The sequence below is a fragment of the Cynocephalus volans genome, chromosome 13, assembly GCF_027409185.1.
Source record: "Cynocephalus volans isolate mCynVol1 chromosome 13, mCynVol1.pri, whole genome shotgun sequence".
NCBI lineage: Eukaryota > Metazoa > Chordata > Mammalia > Dermoptera > Cynocephalidae > Cynocephalus > Cynocephalus volans.
The window spans coordinates 7,638,104-7,651,458 of record NC_084472.1 but is presented as its reverse complement, the minus strand read 5'-3'; the positions used below and the strand labels follow the sequence as shown (position 1 = coordinate 7,651,458).

General features: G+C 46.8%; 1 protein-coding gene across 1 annotated transcript; it reads right to left on the bottom strand.

Annotated features, from left to right (window-relative positions):
- Positions 1–301: 301 nt before the first annotated feature.
- Positions 302–12,178, bottom strand: TUBB6 (tubulin beta 6 class V). Its single transcript, XM_063076780.1, has 4 exons — positions 12,052–12,178; positions 11,720–11,828; positions 9,998–10,108; positions 302–1,786 (listed from the first exon to the last, which is right to left on the bottom strand). Exons 1-4 carry the CDS (start codon positions 12,106–12,108, stop codon positions 723–725), a joined length of 1,341 nt encoding a protein of 446 aa, XP_062932850.1. The 5' UTR covers positions 12,109–12,178; the 3' UTR covers positions 302–722.
- Between the last annotated feature and the right edge of the window lie 1,177 nt (positions 12,179–13,355).

Below are 13,355 nucleotides of genomic sequence, written 5' to 3'. Positions count from 1 at the left end.
GGATCTGACACAGCAAGATGAAAGATTTTGTGGAAGGATTAAATGGAGGCTGCAGATGGGGAAGACGGGCTTTTGTTTATGCTTGCACTACATCCAAGGTCAGGGAAATTTTGGCTGCCACCCTTGAAGCCTCCAGTTTAAGAAAAGCCCTTTCCTCTTCTCTTTTAGTAAACTGGGGGTTAGGGGTGGGAGGTGGTAGGGGGCGGATCACCCCAGGGAGAGACCAGTGATCTAGTTGCCCTTATAACTGCAAAGAAAAGTAACTTCTCTGTTAGGTAAGCACAGGGCTGGAAGAAACAAATAAATTTAATATTTTATTATGAATAGATTGTTTCAAAGTTCCATATTGCATATTCAAATAAGGCAACACTGCACGGCTTCAGGCTTCACCACAAAGGATGAAACACAGTTTCTAACTCTCCTGCTAATTCTCAGAGGTACGAACGCTCAGTAGGTGAGGTTTCTTTCTTTAGCCCTCTATGGCCCCTTAGTTATTTCTTTAAAGTCCTCTAGCAGAAAATCTCCATAGTCTGATCTTCTGATTAGGTAGAATTGCCAGTTCTCTGCTATTTTAACGTACTTTAGTGCAGACAGTCCAACCTTGTTGCCTCCCCAGGGGTCTGCAGCTGCACACAGGCCAGCGCACGCTCTGCGCGGTGGGGTAGGAGGCCCAGGGTGAGGGAAAGATCAGAGCGTGCGAGCCCCCGAGCTGGGAGGCGCCTCTATTCATCCATCTCCTCCTCGTCGTCTTCGAAAGCGTCCTCGCCGTCGTGGACAGTGGCTTCCTGGTACTGCTGGTACTCGGACACCAGGTCGTTCATGTTGCTCTCGGCCTCGGTGAACTCCATCTCGTCCATGCCCTCGCCCGTGAACCAGTGCAGGAAGGCCTTGCGCCGGAACATGGCCGAGAACTGCTCCGAGATGCGCTTGAACAGCTCCTGGATGGCCGTGCTGTTGCCGATGAAGGTCGAGGCCATCTTGAGGCCGCGCGGTGGGATGTCGCACACGGCCACCTTGACGTTGTTGGGAATCCACTCCACGAAGTAGCTGCTGTTCTTGTTCTGGATGGCCAGCATCTGCTCGTCCACCTCCTTCATGGACATGGGGCCCCGGAACACGGTGGCCACGGTGAGGTAGCGGCCGTGGCGCGGGTCGCAGGCGGCCATCATGTTCTTGGCGTCGAACATCTGCTGCGTGAGCTCGGGCACCGTGAGCGCGCGGTACTGCTGGCTGCCGCGGGCCGTGAGCGGCGCGAAGCCGGGCATGAAGAAGTGCAGGCGCGGGAAGGGCACCATGTTCACGGCCAGCTTGCGCAGGTCGGCGTTCAGCTGGCCCGGGAAACGCAGCGAGGTGGTGACCCCGCTCATGGTGGCCGACACCAGGTGGTTGAGGTCCCCGTAGGTGGGCGTGGTCAGCTTCAGGGTGCGGAAGCAGATGTCGTACAGAGCCTCGTTGTCGATGCAGTAGGTCTCGTCCGTGTTTTCCACCAGCTGGTGGACAGAGAGGGTGGCGTTGTAGGGCTCCACCACCGTGTCTGACACCTTGGGCGAGGGCATGACGCTGAAGGTGTTCATGATGCGGTCTGGGTACTCCTCACGGACCTTGCTGATGAGCAGCGTGCCCATCCCGGACCCCGTGCCGCCCCCCAGAGAGTGGGTCAGCTGGAAGCCCTGCAGGCAGTCGCAGTGCTCCGCCTCCTTGCGCACCACGTCCAGGACCGCGTCCACCAGCTCCGCGCCCTCCGTGTAGTGCCCCTTGGCCCAGTTGTTGCCCGCGCCCGTTTGTCCTGCAACAAAGCAACAGAGTCCGGGCAGATTAACAGGGCGCCGCAGGAAGGAACTATTCCCGACATCCATACTTCCTGCCTGGGGAAGGAAAACTGGTGTGTGAAACGATAAGATAATGCCCTGTTGGGAAGTTAGGGGGAGGGGAGACAGGCACCCACCCACCCACATGGCTAGTGGAGGGTGAACCAGTACGACTTCTTTAGACAAGTCAAAATATCTGTCAATGCTTATGGTGCACATTGTCCCAACCAAAAGTCGTGGAAATCTGATTCCCAACGTGGCAGTTTGGGTCATCAGGGCGGATCCCTCATGAATGGATTAATGCTCTCCCTGGGGGAGGGGGGTGTAATGAGTGAGTTCTCGCTCTATGAGTTCCCGGGAGAGCTGGTTGTTTAAAAGACATTGGCACCTTCTCTCTGGCTCTTGCTTCCTCTGCCATGTGATCTGCTTGTACCTGCCGGCTGCTGCCATTTTCCACCATGACTAGAAGCAGCTTGAGGCCTGTGCCAGATGCAGCTGTCCCAGAATCCTAAGCCAAATAAACTTCTGTTCTTTATAAATTACCCAGTCTCAGGTATTTCTGTTTATAGAAACACAAAACGGACTAAAACCTGGTAATTTCATTCTTATCTTTAAATAGGCAATTCTTGCACATGGTAGAATTCAAAGGGAACAAAAGGTATACATTAGGAAATGTTACCTTCCCCTCTTCTTTGAGCTTTCTGAGTTCTGTACTGTGTACAAATATCTTCTCTTCCAAAAAAAAAAACAAAACACATACCTCTCATTCATTTTTAGGTTGACATCTACTTTTTCTTCATAAATTCAAATAGTTGCAAATGATATAATTTTAATTTCTGGGAACACTATAAATAATCCTTTTTTTTAAAAAACCATTACGTTAAATATATCCAATAGAATCTATATAAATGTCAGAAATAAATCCATTAAGTTGAAATTGTTTTTAAATTCCTATGATAACAAGCTGTTAAAACATGTTATCTATGTATTTTTTTCAGTGAGTTCATTTATCCAAGGGTGAATGCTAAATATTGCCAGAATGAGACAAGATGTGGCACAGTTCTATTTCTTTTTCATTTATACATATACACTGAGAAATCTTCTCCACATATGTATGTAAATGGAATGCATTATGTTCTATAATGTCACTCAGTTCTTTGATCTTCAGAGTTACTTGCCAAAAATAAATAAAGATCTATCATCAAAAATTATCTTTAATCATCTATCAGCCAATAACTCAAATTTATGGAAAGCAGAATTAGAAACAACCTGACCTACAAAACAATGTCACGTTACTTTACATCAGTAATTCTTTTCTTGTTTATGAAGTACACCAAAAATTCTTTACCAAGACTTCCTAAATGCCCTCTCACTCTCACTTTAAGGCAATTTGTTTATTCCAATACAGTTAGAATGTTGTGAAAATTGAAATATTAATTCTAATACAACTCAGTCAATTTAATTTTTAATGAAATGTTTTAAACATACAGTATCTTCATCAAACGTTTAGGTTGCAGATTTAGCTTATTATTCAAGTTATAAAAACTTGCACTGCACAGACCTCTCTCCACTTACTCCAAAGATGTTAGCAACTAGATTTTTGTCTACACACAGCTGGTGGGAACAATTCACAACATCACCAGTAAGGGGGGAATTACTAAAGGATGACACATAACTGGAAATGTGCTGTGACTGTGACAGAGGATGTTGGAGATATGCTAATGAACTTTTCAAAAAAGGCTGCAAAATACTATGTGTAGCATGATCCCATTCCCTGAAAACAAAATCAACTTGGTGTATGCGCGTATGCCCAAGAGCATGTGTACACAGAAAAAAAGTCAGCAGGACACAGCCCAACCATCTACAGCCTTTGGTTATCCCCCTCGGGGATAAAATCTCTGGAGCCATCCGTAGAGGAGATGAGGGCTTCCATTTTCACAGTGTATACTTAGCACTCAATACTTGTGTATTGTTTGTAAAAAGCATATGCAAGCAGTTTATTTTACCTCTGTAATGAAATCTCCAGAGATTTTAAACACATTTAAGTGTGAAACAGTGAAGTTTCCACAGAGCAGAACTGGCATCTGAAACTGACAAGGCAGTCCTGCACTTGCCTGCAGCCCCCGCCTCCCCACATCTCTGGCTAAGCCTCGCATGCCTGCTGTCTTTGCCCATCTGGCCTCTCTGAGGCACCAAGGCCATTGGTTTGGCAGGGCCCATGGCTGCACAGAGGGGCCTGGGCTGGACAGACACCCACTCCACACCTGCAGCACACCCCATGGGCACTGGCCACTTCAGCCCTCTCAGGTGGCCATTTTCTTGTTCTGTTTTCCACAGGCCTTAGACATTGTCTAACGTGACTATTCTCTCTCACAGAGATGCTTTTTCTTCTTGCCCAGCTGTGTCGCACAGTGAAATCTAGCTGACCCCTTCTCTTATCAGACTCAAAAATGGTCATTGTCATTCCTAAGCCCCCACCAAGTCCTTTCCACCCCCTCCCCACCCAACCCAGCAGGCCAGACTACAACACAGGCATTGGGAAAAACAAACTTGGGGCCAGCCTCATACGTGGGGCTAGCCTTGGACTTGGAGCTCAACGCAGCTCCTTTACAAAGGAAAGACTGTGAGTGCAATTGTCCAAAGAGACTAGGAACTATTTTCTTAAAATAGCAGAAACCAATAACTGAAAACAGTAGGTGGCATTAGGCAGACACAAAACCTTACTCAGTTAAACTCGCTCTGGTTGTCAGTGTACACAGATGCTGAGCCTGACTCCCTCCCTCCAGCTCACACGATTTGCTTAATATTTATAGCATGATTAAACATGAAGTTTTCCCTGCTCTTGACAAAAGTAGGAAGCTGTTGACTTCTGAAAATATTTTGCCTCTGTCTCATAGCAACAGACGTTCCCAGTTAAATATTTGGAGGTCATAAGTTGAACGTTTTCTGTAATGACACGTTGTGGCATTAATCAGTGACTTCAGACTGTGAAGCATGAGGCTGAAATCTGGCAGTGGGGCTGCCATGGGTCCCCAGAACGTCCACCTGTGGTTTACCTCCAGCTCACACTGGGGAGGGATTAAGTCTTAAGGCTCTGCGTGCTCCCTGCCCCCTCTTCTAGCCCTGAATCTGGAAGAAAAAGTTACAAATACAGAAAGAGGCTTAAGGAAAGTTTACTTTTCTGGTGCTTCATTTCTTCCCCCACAAAACTCTGCAACGATTGAATAGGCATGACGGCTATGCAACCAGCAGCTCTTTAAGAAAAACAGTTCTAAAAAAATTACTTATTCAGGGGCTGCCAGTTAACTCAGTTGATTAGAGTGCAGTGTCATAACATCAAGGTTTGGATCCCCATACCGGCCAGCCATACAAAAAAAGAAGTACTTATATATATGTGTGTGCATATATATATATATATATATATATATATATATATATATATATATATATATATATATATATATATATATATATATATATATATATTCATGTTGTTCAAAACTCAAATGTAGGTAACTTTCACTTTTAAAATTACACATTACTAATCTAAATGAAGGTTTTTAAAACCATTTCAAACTATATCTGAAAATGGAATGACACTGGTTTATTTTAATTTACCACCTCCCACTGAAACGGTGAGCCATAAGCAACGAGGGATGAGCCATCTCCTGTCCACAGACAATTCTGCCTTTCATATTCATAGAGAATGTCTCGAAACAACTGTTTAGCTGAACAATATAGTATGTTTATACATTCTGGATACCTTTCCATTCTCCATAACAAATGAGTTACTTTCACAAAATAAGCAAATTCATTTAAACAATTTACAATTCTTCATTAAAAACTGCCAAATTTTAAAAGATGCAATTAAAGACATGTCAGTACAACCTATCAAAAATTTCAAATATTCTGAATCAATAGGGATGCTTGTCTGACAAGCAAAGATGCAAGAAGCAACTTTGGAGACAGTTTAAATGCCAAATGTCATTTCTAGCACTTTTTGAAAGTTTACAGGGACAATAACTAAATGGTCACCATCGGTCTGTCTTAATTTGTTCTTAATCATTTTGATCCCATTTGTCAATAGCTAAAAAGATAAGAACAGACTTCTCTTACACTCTCCCAGTTTTGATTTAAACTAAATTAAGCCAAAGAAAACTGTACAATTGCTGAAGCTGCTGTGACCAGAACTGAGCTTCTCACAACTTAAAAGTTTGTGATGAGCCACTTTGATAAAGACCAGACCACGGCTGGGACTCCAACACCTCCCCAGGCCCTGGCCGCCTCCAGGCAGCCACCTAGGTTGGGGCCCTCAGTCCCGCAGCCAGGCCTGAGGCAGGGCAGCCTGTGCAGGAAGGGATTATAAACGTTCTCCAGGAACCCGCAGGAGCAAGGGCCATGGCCTCTTCCATGACGACACCTCTAAGACATCTGGCATTTTTCTTATGACAGATTTAAGGCATGCAAAAGGACGGGAGAAATAATATAATGAATGTCTACATACCTACCACATATTTTGAGAAATAAAACATACCAATGAGACATGAAGCCCAATGTTAGGCCTTTGAGTTTGAACATCTTAAACAATATAGAATAGGATACTTTTTTCCTGTTTTTCTCTCAAAATGCAATAAGGTGTGTGTGTGTGTGTTCACATGCTGCGTTTCAGCCAACCGCCCTTCCCCACAGAACAGTGTTCACCGAGCTGCAGGCTCATTCCCTGAGAGCCCCACTAGTATTTCTTTCTTTTTTTTTTTTTTTGCCTTTTTTGTGACCGGCACTCAACCAGTGAGTGCACCGGCCATTCCTATATAGGATCCGAACCCGCGGCGGGATCGTCGCTGTGCTCCCAGCGCTGCACTCTCCCGAGTGCGCCACGGGCTCGGCCCCCTGAGAGCCCCACTAGTCATGTGTGCACAGGGCTTTTTCACACTGTCAACTTACATTGACAGAGAATGGCCAAATTTAGAGATGCTTTCACATTTTTTATTAAGCAGTTATTAAAGCACTGAGTATCTCACAGAATAAGCATTCGGTTGCTACATTTCCTTAAAAGTTTAATTTCAGGTAAAAGCATAGCAAAATCTATGCTCTCCAACAGTGCTGGTGGATTGATCCAATTAGAACGTCTACGGCAAAATGTATAAAAGGTTTCAGTATGTTCACTCTTTGAACCAGTAATTCCATTTCTGAGAATCTATCCTGAAATCAGAGTCAAAAACACAGACAACTTTCTGTGAGCCAAGATGTTCATTACAATAGTCTTTTATAAGAGCAAAAATTGGAAAGAAACTACTCCCTGGTTATTGGCCATTATAAAGTTGTAAATTAGGTAAAGAATTACACATTATGTAGCTATTAAAAATCATAGATTTTAGAAACTACACATTAACATGGAATACAGTTTATAATATAAGTGCTCTGTGGAAAAAAGATGCAAAGTGATGTGGTGACTACAACTAATGAAAATCAGCAAAAAGAAAAAAATAAAGGTGAAAATATACCTCAGTGCTGACAACGATTATACTGAGATAATGAACATATGAAATAACTTTTTTACTCTAGTTTTTAATTTTTTAATAATGTGATTATATTAGTTTTTGCTGAAAAAAAAAGCAAAGTAAAAATTAAAAATAAATACAAATAATTTAAAATGGGGAGGGGAATTTCCCTTTTTAAGGGAGCAGTACATTCCCGTCTGTGAGACAACCATGTCACCTGCTGCGCTTCCTTCTTGGCATGTAGGTGCCAGAAACCCTGAGCTAAAATTAATTCTCAGCCATGACTGAATTAACGTCCATGGTTGGCTTTGTGTTTTAAACTGCTACACTTATGCCTATCTTTTACTATTTGTTGTTTCATATTCTTAGAAGGAGGAAAAGTATATATTTTACATAAATAAAGCTTTAAAATCCTTTTTATATACAAAAATTCATAGATTTGCTTAAAAGTGCATACATATCTCAGGAAGGGCACCCACAAATTTGGCAACAGTCCCCGGCCTCCTGGGAGGGAGGCTACCTTTTCAGTGTATAACCTTTTTGAACTGAGTACCATGTGCATATACTGCCTATCTAAAAAGAAGTGTCAGTTTTTTAAAATGATGAAATATATTAATTTTGCCTGGTAGTTTACTGAGACTGAGGCAGACTCCACCAACTGTAATTCAGATTCAAGAAACTAGCTATCCTCTCAGATTCTTTCCAGAGATCCACTGAACCTTTTAAGGAAGAAACTGAGCAGAGTTCTACAAGGATTTGTGTTTCTGTGGAGGTGGGGGAGATAGGGCCATTGCTTCCTTAGGTTCTTACAGGAGTCTGTGACCCCAAGATACTTGGGGACCCTTCATTTCATAGACTGTAAAGCTGAAGCCCAGAGAAGTTACCTGTGACACCCAAAGGTCACAGAGCTGCAGTTAGTGGCCCAGTTTCCTTTCTCCCAATTCAGCGCCCTTTCTTCTTGGCTACACTAACACTGTAACCCAGAAAGGTGGTCCAGAAAGAAGCTGCTGCTTCTGGGGGTCGACACCAACTTAGAGAAGGAGAAAGAGTAAGAGAAAGCTCTCCAGGGCTGATCCGTATAAAGTGGGCCACATCCTTTTTCTCTCCTCAGAATACAGAATATTAATGTTATCCAAGTCAGGTTTTTACTACAGAGCGCTGAGAGAGCAGTGCCTCTGAAATGACAAAGACTGACACCGTGTGGTAGCAAGGGCAAGTTCTAGACACTGCTGGAAGGCGTGCACACGGGTTCAGCCCTTTTGGAGGCCACTTTGCAATTTTCATGATACATTTCTGCATATAGATTTCTTGAACCAAAATTGTTAGATCAAAATTCTAGATTTACTGAATCTACTAAGTTGTTCTGTGAACAATGCTCCTGTTTGGTCTTATTTCCCAAACACCTTCACTTTCTTAGCAGTTTTTATAATACTGGCCAATCTGATGGGAGAAAAATATTATCTTGCTTTAATTGCCTCCCACCCATCCCTAATTACAAGCAAATTTTGTCCCTAGGTATGTATAGCTTTTATTGTGAATATGATATTTTTCCCAATGTATTTTATAAATGGTTATTGCTTTTAATTTGTCCCAGTTTGCTTGGGACTTTGCCATTTTTAGCAAAGTCCAGAGTCCTGGGGAACACCTCCCCCGTCTAGTCAAATCAGGGTGATTGGTCACCCTATAGCAAAACTATTAATTTCTGAATATTTTTATCTTGTGTCTGGTTGCCTTACTGAATCAGTCTTATAAGTGCTGGTCATTTTTCACCTTATAGCCTATCTGGAAATTTCAGGAGCAACATTCTACCTACCAATAACGATTTTGTGTTTTCCTTTACATGATTTGCTTCTCTTTTCTTTGTCTGGTTTTTGTGCACTGGCAAGAGCCTTCAGACGGTGGAATAAAAGTAGAGAAAATGGACTTCTTTTTCTTGCACCTAACTTTATTGGGAATACTTCTAATGTTTTATGAGGGAGTATGATCTTGATATAGGTTGAATAAAGGAAGTTTCTTTGAACTTCCAGCTTATATAGCTTTTTTGTTCTCTACAAATCAGGAACACATATTAAATTTTATCAAATATTTTTTGGGTCTCTATTGTCTCTGTTACTCTTTTAGCAGACTTCGTAATGTTGAACCATCCTTGCATTCCTGGAATATTGCTAATATTTATCAAACTCTTGTGTACTAGGCATTCTAAACACTTATTCACTTAATCCTTACCTCTCATTAAGAGGTAGACAGTCCACTTATAGATGAAGAAATTAAATTACAAAGAAGTTAAATAACAAGTCCAAGGTCACACAGTGAGTGGCAGCATAGCCAGACTCTTCCCCATTACACTAACTGCCTCTCAGTTGCACTTGGTCATGATGTGTGCTATATTTATGGTGTGTTATGTTTCTTTGACTCCAAAAAACTAAGAAGAGTGAGTACTTCTGAAGATATAATATCTCCTATGTGTGTGATTCATGTGACATTTATTTAGAGATACAGAGGTTACTTCCTGAAAGAAAAATCAAGACTTAAAGCCGCTCTCTGTGATGAGCCCAGCTGGGGGTGGGAGGGGTGGGGTGGGGAATGTGGGTTTCCATTCTAAGCTTTTCTATGCCATGTGATGTTTTTAATCTTACACAGAAAGTAATTGATTTAAAATAAAAAATAAGCAAGAAAGTTGGAACCTACCGAAGATGAAGTTGTCAGGCCGGAAGAGCTGCCCGAAAGGCCCTGATCGTACACTGTCCATGGTGCCAGGCTCCAAGTCCACTAGGGCAGCCCTGGGCACATATTTCTGAGCTGGAGGGAAAAAAAGCCCACCCATGAGAGTTATTTTCAGATATCTAGAGTGACTGACTTCCCCCTAGCAAATCCCACCAGCTAGAACCACCTGGAATAGATGAACCAGTGTCTTTTCAGAGAGGGTACCATGACTTCCTCAGAATCAGACTCTTAAAACTGGGAGGAGGAACCAGCACAGGTGTGAACCAGCAGAGGAAGTTCCAGAAGAGGCAGGATGAGAAATCAGGTCTCCTGACTTCCTAACTACTGTTTTTTCCAGTTTACCCTGACACTTTTTTTCCTGCTGGGAAGTTTTACTTTTTTAGCTCCATGGAAATAAACTGTATTTGTTGCAGCAAATTGCTGTGTTGCTGTGACACACTTTCTGCTTTTTGGCACCTCCCCCACATGCGCACATACCTCGAGCTGCAGTCTGAGTACCTCTGTACAGGTACCATTCCCCTGGCATTCCCCAGAGACACTCTCACTTATAAGTGTTCCTGTGTTGCATTTTTATTTGTAAGCACTCTGATGCCAATTGGAAAAGAAATTGCTTCCAGTGAGGAAGGGGTTAAAAGGATTCCAAAGAAACACTGCTCTACAACTTCTGCCCTGCTGTGCACACCACTACATTGAAGAAGGGATGTAGCCAAGCTGGGCCAAAGTGTTCACAGGAAGTGTAATGTATATTGGAATTTTCCTTAGTGCCTTCTAGAAGTTTCATCTTCTGTGTCCTGGTGTTCCAGGCCTCTTGCCATACCTGTTTGAATGAATAAAACTCAGTGATTCACATATACTGCTTTTCTCAGTTCTTGTGCGGACAAGCAGTCCAAGACCCCAAAAAACTGAGAACACATCTCCTATGTATTCTCTGGGAATACATCTCCGGCGTATGTGCAAGGGTAGCACCTGTCATTTTCTGGGTGTTCTTTCAAAGTCTTAGTTTTTTGTTGTTTTATTCAGGACAGGTACCCTTCTTATAATAAAAATTGCTGTAGAAATGATATTTACATACAGTCACAATATGCATATATGTAGGTATCCAGGACAGGAGTGATATTACCCCAAACTTGGATAAACCAAGCCTGGAATTTTTACTTCTCCACTGGTTACCCAGACCTGTCTGTAGTTTTACTTTCGGGGAGTGTAAAGGCTTTGGGGAGGTCTGCGGAGGACCAGAAGAGTTATTTAAGAGAGTTTTTCAATTTTTTTAGCCAAGAATCCCCAATAAGAGATACATTTTAAACTGCAGAAAAAAAGTTTTGTTTTTCTCAAGGAATCTTGAGAAACACTCTAATTTATTCTATTCGGTTGTTTCGGTCCATTCTTTAAAAATAGAAAGAAAAGGCTGGACAGGACCCACTAAGCTGATTTCAAGACACAACCGGGTTGTCTCATTCAAGATCTCAGACCCGAATCCGGCCTGTTTGAATAAACTGACGGCGGATTTCCCGCCCCAGCGGGCTGAGGGTGTGGCCGCGCATCCAGCTACCCCCGGGAGAACGTTTCCTCCAGCAAGCTCGCCCCGCGCCAGGCGGCGCCCCGAGCGCCCGCTCCGGGACGGGCCAGGAAGGGCGGGGACGGGCGGGGAAGAGCCGGGGACGGGCGGGGACGGGCCGCACGACTCACACGATGACTCATTGTAGTAGACGTTGATTCTCTCCAGTTGCAGCGCCGAGTCACCCACGTAGCCTCCGGCCGGGTCGATGCCGTGTTCATCGCTGATCACTTCCCAAAACTTGGGAAGGGCGAGGCGGGGGGAGACACGGTCAGAGCCCCGAGCCCAGGGCGTCCCCACCCGCGCCCACCCCGGGCCGCGCCGCCCCGCACACGCTGTCTCCCCGGGCCTCGCGCGGGGCGGGCCTGCGCTGCGAGGACCGCGGGGCTCAGAGCGGCGGTCGTGGGGGTCCCGGGCCCGCGGACTGCCCACCCGCAGGGAAGGCGGCGCCCGGCCGGCTCACCTTGGTGCCGATCTGGTTCCCGCACTGGCCCGCCTGGATGTGCACGATCTCCCTCATGGCGGGCGCGGCTCTGCGACGGGACCTTGGCTCTCGGGACGGCGGCGGCGACTGCGGGCCCGCGGCGCGCTCCCGGGACCGACCCCGCGCCCGCGCCCGCCCCCAGCGCCGCCCGGCCAATGGCGGAGTGCCTCGCCGGCCCGGCCCGCCCCGGGCCCCTCCCCGGCGCCCGACGGGGACAGCTGAGGGACCCCGCGCAGGGAAGCCGGATGGGAAAGCAGCGGGGCCCGGGTCGCGGCGCGGGGCTGGGGGGACGGCGCAGACCCGAAGCGGCTCCCGCCCGCCCCCGCCGTGTTGCTGCCCGGCTTTCGAGGGCGACCGCAGCCCCGCGCCGGGGACTCGAGGGGCCGCGATTTTAGCTTCGCGGTCGCCGTCGGGTCCCCAGGGCAGCCCGGTCCCTCTTGAGCCGCCTGCGCCTCTGGACGCGAGCCCGCGGCAGACGGGCTCTGGGACACGACGGTGAAGCTTTCGCGGCGTCAGCGACCCCCGACCCTACCCCCGAGCCCCACGCACACGTCCCTGTGTCCTCCCCGCCTGACTCCCGTGTCTCTGGAGGTGCGGCTACCACGCCAGCGCGACGACTCCGAGCCGTGCGTAACCGCGTCTCGCGCGGGTGACTCCGGGGCTGCGACGAAAGTGAAGCCCCTGCGCAGCGTCTGCGCGGCCGCCCCGTCCGGGCTCAGCGAGGAACGGCGCCCAGGGTGGAGGGAGCTGTGCGCATGCGCTGCGTGCCGGAAAGTGCGGGGCTTGAGAAGGGGTGGGGACCGCAGGGGACCAGCTGTGCGGAGCTTTTCAGAGGCAGCGGCCGGCCGCCGAAAGACACACGGGTCCCCTCCCGGCACGCGGAGTCAACTCTGTTATGCAAAGCACGGCTCCACATTTCTTCTGTCAAATGGCTCTCAAATCTCTCCGCCGCCTTGACCTCTCTTTGAGCCCCGCCATCCCTTCTCAGCGTTTGTTGGAAATCCCCTTTGGGAACCCGTTCCCAGCAGCGGCTCCAGTAGTAACGTCCTCATTTGTTGGCGGCGGGGCACGGGGCTCCAGGTTCCGGCCCCTGCCCTCCCTGCCCCGTGGCCCTCACGTCCCCGGGCCTGTTGACTCTCCACAGCCTGGGCCCCGCTGCAGGCACAGGCGCGCTCCACAGCGGGGCACCTGGAACACTCGATCAACTCTCCTTGGAGACTCCATCTGGCAGGACCGTCTCCCCTCCCTCCTGCACTGCTGGAGCCGATGCCTAATGCAGGCCC